The 18124-nt window shown below is 40.1% G+C and overlaps 2 protein-coding genes across 3 annotated transcripts in view; one reads left to right on the top strand and one right to left on the bottom strand.

Annotated features, from left to right (window-relative positions):
• The window catches only part of cd9b (CD9 molecule b), a 35059-nt gene extending 20853 nt beyond the window's left edge, over positions 1 to 14206 (top strand). For both annotated transcript variants that reach the window (XM_062517853.1, XM_062517854.1), the window contains exons 3-8: positions 9578 to 9675; positions 11060 to 11134; positions 11799 to 11900; positions 12371 to 12466; positions 12696 to 12779; positions 13471 to 14206. In XM_062517853.1, coding sequence (XP_062373837.1) covers positions 9578 to 9675; positions 11060 to 11134; positions 11799 to 11900; positions 12371 to 12466; positions 12696 to 12779; positions 13471 to 13536 — 521 coding nt within the window. In that variant the 3' untranslated portion in view covers positions 13537 to 14206. The remainder of the gene's footprint in view (positions 1 to 9577; positions 9676 to 11059; positions 11135 to 11798; positions 11901 to 12370; positions 12467 to 12695; positions 12780 to 13470) is intronic.
• A 3221-nt stretch (positions 14207 to 17427) lies between these two features.
• Positions 17428 to 18124, bottom strand: part of cwf19l1 (CWF19 like cell cycle control factor 1) — a 12998-nt gene continuing 12301 nt past the window's right edge. The window contains exon 15 of the mRNA XM_062518263.1: positions 17428 to 18124. This exon is cut by the window's right edge and continues 934 nt beyond it. The gene's annotated coding sequence lies outside the window, so the exon portion shown is untranslated.

The following is an 18124-nucleotide window of genomic DNA, read 5'->3' as shown; positions in this document are numbered from 1 at the left end:
ATAATCAATCAAAATATGGATGTTTTAATGGTTTGGGTATGATTTAAGAACTTTTGTGTATCGACTTATGTGAAAAATATGCTCTCTGAACATCAGTTTCTGAAGATGTCTTCTGGATCAAAATTCCCACTGCGCATAAGATCTGTGAAATTGGGTTTATTTCAGTACAGCACACCTCTGTGTATCATAATCAATCAAAATATGGATGTTTTAATGGTTTGGGTATGATTTAAGAACTTTTGTGTATCGACTTATGTGAAAAATATGCTCTCTGAACATCAGTTTCTGAAGATGTCTTGTGGATCAAAATTCCCACTGCACATAAGATCAGTGAAATTGGGTTTATTTCAGTACAGCATACCTCTGTGTATCATAAACAGTCAAAATATGGATGTTTTAATGGTTTGGGTATGATTTAAGAACTTTTGTGTATCGACTTATGTGAAAAATATGCTCTCTGAACATCAGTTTCTGAAGATGTCTTGTGGATCAAAATTCTCACTGCACATAAGATCAGTGAAATTGGGTTTATTTCAGTACAGCATACCTCTGTGTATGATAAACAGTCAAAATATGAATGTTTTAATGGTTTGGGTATGATTTAAGAACTTTTGTGTATCGACTTATGTGAAAAATATGCTCTCTGAACATCAGTTTCTGAAGATGTCTTGTGGATCAAAATTCCCACTGCACATAAGATCAGTGAAATTGGGTTTATTTCAGTACAGCATACCTCTGTGTATCATAAACAGTGAAAATATGGATGTTTTAATGGTTTGGGTATGATTTAAGAACTTTTATTTATCAACGTATGTCAAAAATATGCCCTCTAAACATCAGTTTCTGAGGATGTTGTGGATCAAAATTCCCCCAGTGTGTAAGATCAGTGAAATTGGGTTTATTTCAGTACAGCACACCTCTGTGTATCATAAACAGTCAAAATATGGATGTTTTAATGGTTTGAGTATGATTACAAAACTTTTATTTATCAACCTATGTCAAAAATATGCCCTCTAAACATCAGTTTCTGAAGATGGTTCATCAACTTGTGTGCATGCAAAACTGTCTGAAAACTCAACTGAATAGCTGTCTAGATGGTACTTTTCAAGGCTGTCACGTAGGTCAAAACTGACCTGCAAATCATGTTTATTTATCACAAAACATGTAAATATGAGAAAGGCACAAAATGGGTGTTATGAGGTGGTTGGTTCGATTCATAAACTTGTCGAATGCAAAACTGTCTGACGATAGCCAGAGTGCAGTCTATATGAACATAACTGGTATAACCCTAAGGTGCAATCAAGGCCTGCCTGTCTATGCAAATCATGAACTTAACACATGTATGTTTACTAAGACATAGCCTATAGCATTCAGATGAACTTGTGTCTTTTACAACATGTACACATTGGTCCGAACAGCTCTGGATCGAGCATAATTGACGGCGCAATTCCAGACCGTACTTCCCGACCTGAAATGTTGTGGGAAGGGCTAAGTTTGGCTGGCACCCAGGCGAAATGAATGTAATAATACAAACTGAAATGACAAATTAATTAAATGAATGCCTTTATTTTAATTGCATTGCAGTATAATTAAATTGTAGAGACACTCAAGTAAGGTGCATATATATACAGTATATGAAACATAAAAGCACAACTTCCCACTCTGATTTCATGTATTCATTGTTATCCTTCTTTATAATCTGCCGCTGCTGCTGATGGCGTTTATAGTGCTGGTGGTGCTGCTCCTGCTGCTGCTGCTGCTGCTTCTGTTGTTGGTGCTGCTCCTGCTGCTGCTGCCTCAACAAACAACTGATCATTGACATGTGCATTGTAGGACTGCACAAGCTGTATCAGCTTTTCAGCTGTAAAAGCCTTACGTCCTTGACCTTTTCCTTTATAAATGGCAAACAATGCATGAAAGTGTTAGGTGAATCCTGTCTGAACTTCCGGGGAATTTGAATTTCGCCACTGACTGAAGTGAAAGGCAACTCCTTAGGCCACCCAGGCAGCCTGTATTCCTCAGCATATTTGGGCCTTGATAAACCCTGAATTAGTGTTGAGGTAGAAAGGTGTTAAAGTGTAATCAGACACAGTAGTCTGCATCATTTCTTTACATTTAATTTCTTTACATCTAAAGACATACATACCACTTGACATGTGTCTATTTATGTAGAGGTTAACCAGCTTGGTCATCCTCTCCTCTGTCCAAAAGGCCTCAAGATGGTTTGGACCTAAATAAACGGTAACAGGAAAAATTCCATTACCAATTCTGTTTGTGTCAATATAATTTCTATCATAACTCAGGACCATACTAAAATAACTGTTTTCTGAAAGCTTGTCAGTTATAGATGAGATTTAACATACATTAGAACATATCCCACCTTCCTGCAACCTTTGGACAACATAAATCTATACATCATTCTATTCTGCATATTGGCGAACGAGGCACACATATGATACGATTTGAGGTCCAACTCAAAGGCAGAGCAATTTCACCTAACCAAACCATATATTTTCTGAAAGCTTGTCAGTTATAGATGTGATTTAACATACATTAGAACATATCCCACCTTCCTGCAACCTTTGGACAACATAAATCTATACATCATTCTATTCTGCATATTGGCGAACGAGGTACACATATGATACGATTTGAGGTCCAACTCAAAGGCAGAGCAATTTCACCAAACCAAACCATATATTTTCTGAAAGCTTGTCAGTTATAGATGTGATTTAACATACATTAGAACATATCCCACCTTCCTGCAACCTTTGGACAACATAAATCTATACATGACTCTATTCTGCATATTGACGAACAAGGTACACACATGATACGATTTGAGGTCCAACTCAAAGGCAGAGCAATTTCACCTAACCAAACCATATATTTTCTGAATGCTTGTCAGTTATAGATGTGATTTAACATATATTAGAACATATCTCACCTTCCTGCAACCTTTGGACAACATAAATGTATACATGACTCTATTCTGCATATTGACGAACGAGGTACACACATGATACGATTTGAGGTCCAACTCAAAGGCAGAGCAATTTCACCTAACCAAACCATATATTTTCTGAAAGCTTGTCAGTTATAGATGTGATTTAACATATATTAGAACATATTCCACCTTCCTGCAACCTTTGGACAACATAAATGTATACATGACTCTATTCTGCATATTGACGAACGAGGTACACACATGATACGATTTGAGGTCCAACTCAAAGGCAGAGCAATTTCACCTAACCAAACCATATATTTTCTGAAAGCTTGTCAGTTATAGATGTGATTTAACATACATTAGAACATATCCCACCTTCCTGCAACCTTTGGACAACATAAATCTATACATCATTCTATTCTGCATATTGGCGAACGAGGTACACATATGATACGATTTGAGGTCCAACTCAAAGGCAGAGCAATTTCACCTAACCAAACCATATATTTTCTGAAAGCTTGTCAGTTATAGATGTGATTTAACATACATTAGAACATATCCCACCTTCCTGCAACCTTTGGACAACATAAATCTATACATGACTCTATTCTGCATATTGGCGAACGAGGTACACACATGATACGATTTGAGGTCCAACTCAAAGGCAGAGCAATTTCACCTAACCAAACCATATATTTTCTGAAAGCTTGTCAGTTATAGATGTGATTTAACATACATTAGAACATATCCCACCTTCCTGCAACCTTTGGACAACATAAATCTATACATGACTCTATTCTGCATATTGGCGAACGAGGTACACACATGATACGATTTGAGGTCCAACGCAAAGGCAGAGCAATTTCACCTAACCAAACCATATATTTTCTGAAAGCTTGTCAGTTATAGATGTGATTTAACATACATTAGAACATATCCCACCTTCCTGCAACCTTTGGACAACATAAATGTATACATGACTCTATTCTGCATATTGACGAACGAGGTACACACATGATACGATTTGAGGTCCAACTCAAAGGCAGAGCAATTTCACCTAACCAAACCATATATTTTCTGAAAGCTTGTCAGTTATAGATGTGATTTAACATACATTAGAACATATCCCACCTTCCTGCAACCTTCGGACAACATAAATCTATACATGACTCTATTCTGCATATTGACGAACGAGGTACACACATGATACGATTTGAGGTCCAACTCAAAGGCAGAGCAATTTCACCTAACCAAACCATATATTTTCTGAAAGCTTGTCAGTTATAGATGTGATTTAACATACATTAGAACATATCCCACCTTCCTGCAACCTTTGGACAACATAAATCTATACATGACTCTATTCTGCATATTGACGAACGAGGTACACATATGATACGATTTGAGGTCCAACTCAAAGGCAGAGCAATTTCACTTAACCAAACCATATATTTTCTGAAAGCTTGTCAGTTATAGATGTGATTTAACATACATTAGAACATATCCCACCTTCCTGCAACCTTTGGACAACATAAATCTATACATGACTCTATTCTGCATATTGACGAACGAGGTACACACATGATACGATTTGAGGTCCAACTCAAAGGCAGAGCAATTTCACCTAACCAAACCATACATTTTCTGAAAGCTTGTCAGTTGTAGATGTGATTTAACATATATTAGAACATATTCCACCTTCCTGCAACCTTTGGACAACATAAATGTATACATGACTCTATTCTGCATATTGACGAACAAGGTACACACATGATACGATTTGAGGTCCAACTCAAAGGCAGAGCAATTTCACCTAACCAAGCCATATATTTTCTGAAAGCTTGTCAGTTGTAGATGTGATTTAACATACATTAGAACATATCCCACCTTCCTGCAACCTTTGGACAACATAAATCTATACATGGTTCTATTTTGTATACATGTATTTGCTGAAACTGAAAGGCAAAGCAAATTCACAGAAAATATATGGCTCAGGTGGGACATGCCGTAATTCATATGAATTGACGTTTAGAGGCTATAGGCTTTCGGAAAATATATGGTATAGGTGGTCAATTCAGCTGACCCTTTATAGTATAGGCCAAAATGTATCAGTTGTACAGATGGTTTCCCGACGTACAATATGGGCCTGTGTACGCTTTATGATCAAAGTCAGTTGGCTGGTGGGACATACCTTAATTCATGTGAATTGACATCTAGAAGCCATAGACTTTCAGAAAATATATGGTATAGGTAGTCAATTCAGCTGTCCCTTAATACTTTAGGCCAAAATGTATCGACTGTTTCTCAATCTACAATATGGGCCTATATTTAGCATACTAATCAACCATATGTACCATAGCAAAACCACAGTAAAAGTTATGTAAAAGTTAGGTAAAAGTGATGCAAAATACCTACCAATTGTCTTCTGTATCCACCTGCTGCAGTAGACCATGATGTGAGGATGCGCTCCATAACACAGCTGTTAATGGAAGAAAGGACTGAGGTGTCAAGGCTAGCATGCTCCTCTTCAGGAAGTAGACAAATGAGTAGCCAAACAAGGGTTGCTGGCTATCTTGTAGTATGACACTGCTCTCCTTTCTGTGAGTGTTCTGTTGGAGTCATAAAGGCCACATTAATGAAACCCACACATCAGGATATCAGGAGCAAGGATCTGTGAAAACATGATGAAATGAAAACAAAAAAAAGACATCAAGATACATATAGAAACATTGCAGGACCATCATCCCTAAACAACACATCAGGACACCTTCCTTTCCTTTTTCATTTTTTATCACTACTGCAATTCATAGACATATATAGGTGAGACAAGGGTAAAACTGCAGTGGGCATTTATTCAAATACTGGAGTAGCCTAGGCTATTTGTAGTTCTTATGCAGGAAAATAATACAGTAGGCTACTTTGAACATTAAAAGATGCATTGTACTACGTAGTACGCTGAAGAAATGCACTATTTTTTTTAAAAAACCATTATTTTAAACAAAAACAAAACAACAACAACAACATTATTACATGTTTACCCCACATGGCTTGCTCTCGCTCTATGCATTTCCGCTTTTTTGTGGCTATGCATTTGTCACATGACAGCAACCCACTGATCTATAAAGAATACACACATAAAGTGTTCTATAGATCAGTGCAGTAGCCCATCACCCTCTGTTCTTCGCCCTTTCCCGAGCGTTTACATCTCTGTCCCGTAGCAGTTTAGATTCGATTACACATGCCTGTCTGATCACTTTTATCATCACTCGCTTTATGTATGGCAACATTGAATAAACGACGTGCTATATCATTTTGTAATGTCAATATAGCTCAATATCATAATACATGCAATTAAAATGTCCATTATGGCCATGCCAATGCAAGAAACATATGCGAAAAATAAATGTTCTGTTTCTTATTGCAAGCTAGCATTAGCTGTTACAGGGTAAAATTCCAGCTAGCTACTGTACCTACATCACACAGAAAAGCATAGATCTAGATGTGCAGCCGTAGCCTAGGCTACGTGTCACAATATGTAGCCCAATATAAGAGCTGAGATGTTCATACACATTATATTACCACGCAAAAATCATGTCTGCTATCACATGCAAGTTGCGACCAACTCACCTTGCTGTCGTCTTCTTTTCGAACTTCGTTTCAATCCGTAGCTGCTCGGACAATTTCGTTTGGTTCGGCTGTGCCCGTGTAGGCTGGGCTGCGTTGTTCTCCATGGCCAAACAGCGTACAATAAGACGCGGCTGCGTTGTTCTCCATGGCCAAACTAGCGTACAATAAGACGCTAAAAGCCTTAAATGCGTAAAATGGCACGCCAAATAGCTTTAAAAGTGGCGTATCATTTTACGCCAAGCCGTGAGATCACGTTGCACACACACACATAGCACACAGGCACAGTTTGAAGGTTATGCATTTCCAAACATGCAGCAGAGACACAAAAAAGTGTTTGTGCAGACGTGTGTCTCTATCTATGTCTGCTGCATGTTTTGGAAATGCATAACCTTCAAACTGGTTATTGGTTCTGTAATCTGTACAACAACAACAACCCCAGTCGACCTTAACCAAACAAACACAGTGGTGCCTCGTGTCATTTTAAATGGCTCGATGATCAAGGTGGAAGATGAATCTCTAACACACTGCAGAGTTGTAGCCATGGAGGCTGTATGTATACACACAGGGGTCTAGTGGTAGTAAAGGGACCATGAAGAGTGATCCTGTAGGAGATGCGTGCGTTCGTGCGTGCGTGCGTGCGTGCGTGCGTGCGTGCGTGCGTGCGCGACAAGGGTCAAATGACCCACTTAGTTTAGAAGATTCTCCAATGGTTCTGTGTGTGTTAGCTGGGGCGAGACAAGGGTCAAATAGCCGACTTAGTTCAGAAGACCCCCGTCCCAAATGATCGTGTCTGTCCAGTGTGTGTGCAGTATGTGTGACCAAGTGCTTGCAGACATGGGTGGTCGTAACACCAGTGTGTGCCCAGTTTAGATGATGACATGCTGCCACATTCAGTGCCCGGCTCTCTTATCGCTCCACCCTGGCCAAATAACACACACACACACACAAACACGCACGCGCCATTCTCCATTGCGTTGGACAGACAGAGTGGGGTATTGTAGTCCGCTGAGCTTTGTTGTGATTTAGTGATGTTTGTTTCTCGTGTCTCTCTGCAGCTGCAATGCAAAGACTCACTATAAAGTGACTGAAATAACAACACAAAACCAGACCTCCGCAGCAACCACCCAAACATGTCGATTCTGGCCTGGAGCCGTTTCTAATCTGGCCCTGATCTGGCAAGATCATTTCAGGAATGTAAATGCAGGGAAAGCGGCCATTGCGAACCCAGGGAAGATTTATAGCATTTACCCATGCATAGCTGTTTCCTTTTGTTAAAGTAAAGTAAAGTAACTATACAGTAGTAAAACAAAGTAAAGTAAAGATGGTAAAATAAAGTAGAGGTAGGAAAGTATTGTTTGAAGTTAAGATGCACCAAATAAGGACACGATTCCTGTACATAGATTGAAGAGATGATTGGGGTGTGTGTGTAGATGAACTGAATATATCCTACACTTGATGCTTTTCAAACATGAAGTTCCAAACAGTTTTCTCTGTTAGGAACTTCACGTTTGAAAAGCATCGGTGTATATCCAGTTCATTTGAACTTTAAGAATTTGAATTCTTTTGAATTTGAACTTTGATAAGGTTCTTCGCTGAAAAAGAGCTAGGACTAAATGTAGGACTAGTCTTAGCCTTTGACTGGGGAAAAAAACCCAACCTTTTGTGTTTCCTGAGGGTCAGTCACTTTGGACTAAACTGCATTCTAAAGGGGTAAATGCTAGACGGTGGTATCAGCGGGCTGCTCTCGCCGGCTTGTTGCCTGGGCACAGCGCCAGTTTATGTCGCCATTGTTGGCACCCTGGGTGCGTCGGGAGAGGGCAAGCGCGTTAATGACCGCCTTCGCACTAAGCACTCGGGTGTGGGGGTGAGGATGGCATTCATGCGCCGCGGTGGCTCTTGCGTTGGCTAGCGCTATTGTTCCAGCTCCGAGCAGCTCAGGCGAGGCACTGGGATGGCAGTTTCGAGAGATGGTGTGATTGTCAAGCAGCTCTGGGCCAAAGCAGAGACTCCTCTGATGGGTGTGTTCAAAATGGCACACAGAGGTGTCGAGAGGCAAAAAGGATTTTTTTTGTTTGTTTTTTTGAGTTTCAGAACTGCAGAACTTTTTTTTGGGGAGGAATTCCTTGCAGTTCATATGAAGGAATGCAGCATTTTGAGCATGAATACATTGCATTGTACTGTAACTGCACTACTTTAGAAATGCAGCATTCTGGATATGAAGCTGCAATTGTACTGCCTTTTTATGAACACATTATTTGTAAAGGCTGAAACCTTTTTTAAATTTAATGTTCAACCTGCAGATGGACACTAGGGTGGGGATTGCCATTTCAATTGGAACAGTTGATGTCGATGTTTACACAAAAGTTAAAAGAAAAAGCATCTTTGGATGCTGGCTTCATGAAATATGGTTGCTTCGTTTTCTAGGCCACGCCTGAGTCAGAACTGCTCACCTCCCAAGCGTGTGTGTGTGTGTGTGTGTCTGTCTGTGTATGTGTGTGTAGGTCTGGATCTCTCGTGTGTGTGTGTGTGTGTGTGTCAGGCAACGCCTTTATGTATTAAATTTGAATCGATTGGATGATCGCACAGACTTTCAAGAGCTAAGAAGCCCTTTGCTGGTTGGTGTGTTGCCATTTTATCTCCTACAGTAGGGTCACTTTGAATAAAAGCGGCAGCTCCATGTAAATGTCCTATGGCCCCATCACTGTTGCACAAATAAGCCTGTAGTCTCAAATGGGGCTGTAGTGTGCTCAGTGCAAGATAGTACAGGTCAAGTCAGGGAGGGAGTGTGTGTGTGATTCAAATGTTGCATGTAAATGCCCACTCGTTGGAATGGAACTGGAATTTACCATGGAGAACTAATCTTCTGAGTCTCTCCTGTTCGAGTGCAGAAAACTCAAGGCAAATCAAAACCAAGAGGCAAACGTTTGCCTATGCAGAATGCAGATTTGAACGCACCTCTGATCTTGACCCTCTTGTTTTGTGATCCTCTGCTGTTCACAGGAGTGTATCTCCTCATCGTCGCCGGAGCGCTCATGATGGTCGTGGGCTTCCTGGGATGCTGTGGTGCCATCCGGGAGTCGCCGTGCATGCTGGGATTGGTGAGTCCTCCTACTGTTTGTCATGACAATGCAGTAACACTCTAGGCTGGGTGAACCCTGCCTGAACTTCCGGTGAATTTGGATTTCGCCCGGCAGCGCAGCCTGGAAACCTGCACATCTATCTCCTTTGTTCCCTGCCAGAACCTTTGGCTCCAATCAGAAACTCAACTTATCGCACTGGATCGTTTGTCTGATTGGTTGAAGGACTATCCAAGCATATGGAGTCATTTGAACGATCCCCATTGATCACGCCCCTTGTGCAGTAGAAACAAAGCGCAGCCTCCCCATACTAATGTTCAATTCTAAAAGATTGAGCTTAGTATGGTGATAGCCAGACTAGTCACACTCAAGAGGTGGAACACTTAGAATAAAATAAGCACACCAAGCTCTTGTTAATGGAAGTGCTGGACAGTGGCCATTGGAAATGCACTAATGGTAGTTGACTCTGGTGTAGGACGGCTGTTCAAAGGTCTGCTATCTACGTAAAAGCCTCCCTTTCCTTTAGCCGTATCTAAACCGATTCATTTTTGTAAGAAATGTTTACAAAAACAATGTTGCTGACCTAAAGGAAGCCATGTTTTTTTGTTTTCACAAAGATAAGTCAAAGCGAGACCTGAATGAGCTTAGCCAGAGAGACAAACACACTATGACACTTGAACTGGAGTTATCCCTACGCATCCTCTTAACAATGTCTCCATCACAAACCAGAAGGGGAGACTGGGTTAAACCAATCCATTAATCCAATCTCCAAGCTGTGATGTAAACAAATCAGTTAGATTGGTTCAGTCGGAGCGCACAGAGAAAGGCCACATGTTGTTTTTAAGTACAGCAATTTCCTGTGTATTAGTCACATTGTGTATTAGCCACAGGACAGCGTTTTATGCAGGTTAAAAGAAACAACACCATGTTAATACCATATTAACTGCCACCGCGTATTAACCTTAAAATCAATGTACAAGCCGAGGCTAATAGTTGGGAAATGATGGTAAACAAATCTGTTTAATTGGTTCAGTCTGAGCGCACAGAGAAGGGTCCCTTGATGGCCCTTGTTGCATCATATGGGAGCAACACTGTTTCTTTATTAACGTGGAGATTTGTTATCCCTATCGCCTATCTAATGTTCCAGACAGAACGTTTTGCTTTTGAAGGTCACACAAGGTCTCTCATCTTGGCTTTGAAGTGCGCTAGATGACTTGTCTTCTGTTGGTGTGACTAAATGACTAAGGGCAATGAAGGATACTCAACCTATTAGAGCACCTGCTTGAAGCCCTCTGACCTTAAGTTGCCACAGGCTATCTTCTCCTGTGTGGGGAAAACATTAACTTGCTGGTTAAATGTTTTGTTTGCATCATTTGACCTCTTTGACCTCTCTGACCTCCACCAGTTCTTCTTCTTCCTCCTGCTGATCTTCGCTGCTGAGGTGGCCGCTGGTATCTGGGGATTGTCCAACAAAGAAAAGGTGAGTACTGTGAAAATGCTCTCCGTAATTGTAGAGTGACTTGGAGAACAAGTAGTGAGCACACACAGCTAAGTGGATGCCCTTCTCAATGGGAGCTTTGTGAAGGACTCGAGTAGTCTTGAAGGCACCATTCCATTAGCGACAGCTCTCCTCTACTATATTCTATTGTATTTCATACAGTGCTACACAGCCAGCCCTGTACTATAACGTGACCAGACCACCAAAACCGGGGACTTAATCCCAAAAATGTGGGGGGAAAAAAATTGCAGTTTCAGTTTACAAACACGTTTTATCATAAAATAAAAATCAAACATTGTGGGCAGAATTAAACGCACATATTAAACACACACACACATACACCAGTCATATTTGAGGACCATTGCTAAATTCAGCTATTGGGATTAGAATCATAGATCTCCTTTAACTAGCAATGACTCAGACCCAAATTACATTACAAGTCAGCCAGTTAGTCAATCTATGTATTCATTCATCCATCCATCCATCCATCAATCAGTGTATTCATCAATAAATCAATCAGTTGCAAAATCGGTCTTTAACTGGTTCATTTCCATTGCTTGGCCCAAGCATGAGTCTTCAGGCGGAAGCTATGTAGCCCCATGAACCCTGTTTATGACAGCGTTGCACTTTTTGTCTTTGAATGCAGGTGGTGGAAGAAATTCAGACGTTTTACAAAGAGACTTTCACCAACTACGTAGACACCAAACAGGAAGCCCTGAAGGGCACTCTGAAAGCTATCCAGTTTGGGGTAAGTGAAACCGGCTGTGTGTCGGTGTGTCTGTGTGTGGGTGAGACTGAAGAACCATGACACCTTAGACACAGGGTGCCTCGCAGCATCCCTCCTTGATCCTCGATGCTCGGTCCTCCAGGCTCGTTCCCACTGATCTACAGTATAACTAACACTGGATAGACTATCCCATTGTTGCCACCGCATCATCCTTTATCTAGATCAGTGAGGACGAGGACCGAGGAAAGAAGGGAGGATGTTTAAAAGACGAATGAGAGGCACCCACAGTGTTCCAAATGGCAAATTCTGTGGTCATATTGCAATCCTAATTCTAGTTATTGAAAAACAGTTTTAAAGATAAAGCACTGGTGTTATGTACAGTGGTGTCATGACAACGCACTCAATCACCTTGTCTTTCTGTGCGTGTGTGAGTGCGTGCGTGCGTGTGCGTGCGTCAACTGAACCTGATTTGAAGTGTTTTCTCTTGTCAGCTTGACTGCTGTGGGCTCACTGGGACTGCTGTGGATGCCGCTGTGGCCACAGACACCTGTCCCAAGAAAGAGGGCTTGGAAGTGTTCATCACCACGGTAACATGCTGTCCATCATTAAACTCTGTTAAAGCAGAGGTAGAATGGAAAACCGTTTTTACTTATTGCCTTTTTGAATAAGGGAAAGTGGTGGGTAGACACAAAGATGGTTTCCTTCTCAAATCTAAAAAAAATAAAAAATCGCTCTGATACAATTTACACATATTTTCAAAGTTTAATTTTGCTGTTGATCTTAAATATGTTCTTTGTTTGCTTTGTTTATTATTAGAGTTGCCCTTCTGCAATTGATGAGATGTTCAACGGCAAGCTTCATGTGATTGGAGGAGTGGGCATTGGGATTGGAGTCATCATGGTGAGTTGCCATTCTCCTGCAACACACGCGCAACACACGCGCAACACACACACACACACACACACACACACACACACTGACATTTAATGGGAGAAGGTATCTAATCTAAATCCATCTTTGCAAAAATGGAAAAAATGGAGCATCTCTAAATTGTAATGTAGACCTGTTTGTCTGTCCACAACATTATAGCATTATAGACAAATGTCGTAACCATGTGAACATGCTTCGCTCTGATAACAAAAATCTCAAGTGTTAACACAACAGGAATGTGGTATGGGTCATAAGTATTCAGAATCAGAAAGCTTTATTTATCCCAAGATGGGCAATTCAGTTTGACAGTCTCATCAGTATAATCCTAAATAGCAGCAAAGTAGATACAGAAACACCCTAGCAGTAATCAAACACACACACATACAACTCGGTCACATTCATTTCAGCCTGTCAGTAACCACAGCCCTGCACCTGCGAACACCCAACAACACCAATGAGCTGACCCCCCTACTCCTGACTTTTGTCCTCAATTAATCACCTGATGGTGGCATGAATAAAAGAGTGGGAGTATCTTACTGTTCTAGTTCTGATTGCATAAGAACGCTGCCCTGAGGGCATCGGTGTGACTCCGCCCCTTAGGACAAGGTCAGACTGACCTGATGATGCATGTGATTGCATATGATCTCTCTCCCCGTCTCAGATCTTTGGCATGATCTTCAGTATGCTGTTGTGCTGTGCCATCAAGCGAACCCGGGACATCGTGTAAGGCCGTCATCACCATGGAAACTCCTGATCCATGCCGTTAATTTATCCAGTGTGTGTGTGTGTGTGTGTGTGTGTGTGTGTGTGTGTGTATGGGTGGGTGTGTGTGTGTGTGTGCTTGCACGCACACATGTGCACGCGTGTGTGTGTGTGTGTGTTTGCTCATAACTACAGTTTGAGTATCACTGCTTCAACAACACATATCCTTGTTGTCTCGTTTTGGTCATCAAATGCCATGTACCGGAAGCTATTAGAACATTAATGAACTCCAGCACAACACACTCCTTGAGGCGTTAGGGGTAAGCCTCAGATGTAAAGCCTTGTCCCCCAGTCCGGCCTAATCCACTGTATACATAACCATGAACAGTCCAAACCACTGATTTTGTTTTACTTTTATGTTCTGAAGGCCTGCTTCGTATGTATGTATATGCATTATATTTTGGTGTTTTGAAAGAGTCGCTTTTGAGTACTTTTCGTTTTGCTATATATGGTACATTTGCCTAGAGATGTCTTTATTTCTTAAGCCATGAATTAACTTTTTTTTTTTTTATTCTAATGTTTTAATTTTTGGAGATCTGATTTTATAAACACAATTTTATGTATCTATTTTGATGAACAAAAGTCATGTGTAATAGGCTAGTCCTGATTGACCAATTAAAATGTTCTAATCTGGATCCAAAGGCTTCCCTCTCTTATGTTTCTGTTTTTGTTAAGTAGAATGATTGTTTTTAAACAGGCAATGTGCACTACGGGATACATACTTTTTAACATCCTGTATGGGGCCACAATATATATTTTTTTCAAATCAAGTTATCGGTTATCAAAAGTCTTGTCTATTATCAATATCTAGGTCACATGACTTGGTTCAGGTTATCAGTCATTGGTTCGTCAGCCTGATCAGAAATCAAAATGGCCACCAGTGCTTGAGCACAGGCTAACCATGAGATGAGTAATTACGTATAAATCATAGTTATATTCAATAAAACAACCATATTAACTCTTATAACTGATTATAACTATAGTCTAAATATATGTATGAAGAGAAATAAAGCCTATTATGCTCATGGTGTTAGTTTAGCAACTTTGAAATGTATGTATCCCACGAGATACGTTGCCAGATTAGCGGTATAACATGTGGTCAATGTGTATTCTATGTGGTATTGAAAATTTAGTTTCAGATAGGAAGATAAACTAATATACACTGCAAAAACAAATGTTATCAGGTACAGGTATGTACATTATGACAGTATAACCTTAAATATATCCCCACAGGGTATCACAGTTAGCTCATTTTATGGCAACAGAAGGACGATTATGAGAGCGGTAGAGAACCCTAACCCTGAAGGGGGAGGGAGGGGAGGGGAGGGGGGGGGGGGGGGGGGGGGGCGATGGAACAAACGCCCAAAAAAGCAGAGGAATTTGGTCATATTTGTGAGCAGGCCAACCATCTTAACCAATATGCTGCCCCTTATTGGTGTGGAAAGCTTCCTAAAACTGTGAATTTCCCTATCATACACTCAACACAGCACTGTTAGAGTTTGTATAGGCTATATGTAGATTTGGCAGATTAACGTTACCCTGGAAATTCAGAATTCTTGCGAGACCACACTGCAACAGACTCTGGCAATGAGTAATGATGCACATTATTTTTGTCCCTTGCATTGCGGAGAACCAATCACATCAGTGTATCTGATATAGGCGGCCCAGAGGCGAGCTAAACAGATGACGATAGAGCTGCAACGTTGGAAGTCAGTAAACATTGGTCATAGTGATATCCAATTGCGTCAAAGTCCGGAATCAGTCAGAGTAAACATTGGTTGTAGTGTTATCCAATTACATGTGGTGAAATTTTCAAATGCATGCTTGGTGCCGTCCCTTGAGGTGGGCCATTACATTATTCGTGGCCAGACCATTAACCTTTCTAGATTGCCAGGGTCTGGATTTTCCAGGCTAGATTAGTGTTCACAAATACTGACAAAGTAGATAATATTTGTGATGTTGACTCTTTATAGAGGAAATGTGGGGCATTGTGATCATCAGTTTAAAAAAAAAAAAAATCAAAAAAATAAATTTTTTAAAAAATGTCGGGATTTTTTTTTTTTTTTTTTTTAAGAATGTTGCTATTCATATCATGAAGAACTTCATAAAAAATGATGAAAATTAATTTTAAAAATAATATTTGTTAAATAAATGGGCAAGAAAATAAAGCTTGTATCAGTTAAGCATATCAAATAAAACATTAAAATGTTAACCATTTTGAATTTTTTCGTACCTTAATAGGGCAACATATCCTGGGAGATACAACTCATAAAATCCAAAACATACAAAATATTAAAAAAATGAGTATGGGAATTTTTTCCTTAGGTGCAAAAGAGACAAATAATAACATGAAATGATTTTTTTCAACTATTTTTTCACTTCTGCCTGTTTAAGGGTTAAAGAATCTCACAACCTCAAATTAGACAGATTAATGGTTATATATGGGAATACATTTGACTATGTTAATGGTTAAAATGAGTCTTTGAACATAACATGCACTACTGTTCAAAAGTTTGGAGTCACTTGGAAATGCCCTTGTTTTCATCATTCGTGTTGTAGAGAGAAATCACTGATCTTGAATGCAGTATCTACAATATCTATGTATACAATAAGTATACAGATGCCAATTGGCAACCATTCATCCAATGTTCCAAAGACTCAATCTGTTTACTAATTTGATATAATTTTAAAAGGCTGAGAAAACATTGGAGAACCCTTGTGCAATGATGTAAGCACATAATGTAATCTGAAAACTGCTGCCCTAACTAAAAAAAAAAAGTCATGATGCAACTGATCTCAGCAGGTACTCTGTCTATAATGGAGTGGAATGGAAATTCCTAAGTGACCTCAAACCTTTGAATAGCAGTGTTCGTTGACCTTTGACATGTCATCTCAAGTTTATACCCTCATTCACCATCTCAAACTGCCGTGTGGTGAAGAGTTCTGGTGCATACCGTAATTTCCCGACTATTAGCCGCGGCTTATACATTGATTTTGCAAAATTTCTTCAGCTATGAGGTTAATGCAGGGGGCCAGTTAATATAGCGTTAATATGGTTTTCTTTCTTTTAAATTGCATAAAACACTGTCCTGCGGCTTATACACAATGCGGCTTATATGCAGGAAATAACTGTAATGGCTGGCGTGTATGACCCCAGGGGAGTGCTACACATTGGTAGTGGCTAGTAAGGTTATATCACTGTAAAGTGCTTGGAGCCTTGATAAAAGCACTGCAACAATGCAAGTTCAGGATTACCAGAAAACCATTTGAAAAGGAAAAATGCTGTATAGCACATTTCTTTGGATAGTGGGAAATACATTTTGGGGTTTTAAAAAGTAGAGTAAATCTGAGGAAGGTAATGGCCTTGTTCGCTCCTAAAACATCTAATATCAGATCAGTGGTGATTTAAAAAAAAAAAAAAAATAAGTCTCTTAGCCCTGCACTTCACCAGCACCTGGGGGTCTACACGTGGCTAGTGCACAGGGATGTTTATTTATTTATGACCATTTCTAGGGGTATTTCTAATATGTAGAACTATTCCTCAGGAAACATTTTTCCTATGGGAAAGGAACATGGGGATTTTGAATGACCGCACCTGTTAAACTCTTGTGGGGACGAGGTGGTCTGAGATGCAGACACTTCGCTCAACACATTTTTTTCTCTGTCTTCAAGTGGGTACTGTGATCTTTGGAATTTAGCTCTCAGATAGCAAAAATCTAGCCGACATCTTATAACTTGCCGTAGGTAATTAGCTTCAATTATCACCCAGATCTCCTTTACTAGCAAAGATGGCAGATTTGGTTCCTTTTGTGAACCGTTAGCTGGGTTCACAGTTAAAGCAGAGTAATATGACAAGTACAGTACATTCAAAGAGGTGTTTTAATGAAGAAAATGTACAAAACCCTTATACAGTCTTACTAAACAACAAAAAGGATGTGAATGCCGACACCTCAAAAGTAAGTTTAAAACCAAGAAAAGCCTGATAAAAACAACTGCCTCCAGAATAGAAAAATGACAAAAAAAAAATTGGCTGGTTGATTGTGTAGTGACTGTCAGTGAGTACAATTATTTTTAGGGAAACGGATTTCCTCCTCAGACAAATTGCTGTATTAAGGACAGAACAACTCTACTACACCTCAATGCCCTAACCTCAATGCCCCAACCCCCCATCCCAAACAGTCCTGTATTCGACCTTTTGACCTTGTAGCCTAAACACTGTAAAACAGGAAACTCTGGAGTTGAAAGAACCAGAAAGATTCCAATCCACCTCATTTATTTTCTCCCATTCAATAAAAAACAAACAAATGGAAAAAAAACAACCCCAATGAGAGTGAGAAAGAGAAACAGAAAAGAAAGATAAGAAATTCATCTCACTGGCAGGACCCACTGACAGATCCTGTACAGTTCAGGCGCCAGCCCTTTCCGTCGACTATCTGAAGTCTAAAATAATCCTGCTGACCTCTCTGAAGTTCGCCTACAAAAAGGACCCAAAGCTGCCATCTTTGCCTAAATGATGAGATCCGGATCTCCTTATATGGGCAAAGATGGCACCT

This window comes from Sardina pilchardus, chromosome 17 (assembly GCF_963854185.1).
Source record: "Sardina pilchardus chromosome 17, fSarPil1.1, whole genome shotgun sequence".
Lineage (NCBI taxonomy): Eukaryota > Metazoa > Chordata > Actinopteri > Clupeiformes > Clupeidae > Sardina > Sardina pilchardus.
Note: the sequence above shows the minus strand (reverse complement) of the source record. Positions and strands in the feature narration are given on the sequence as shown.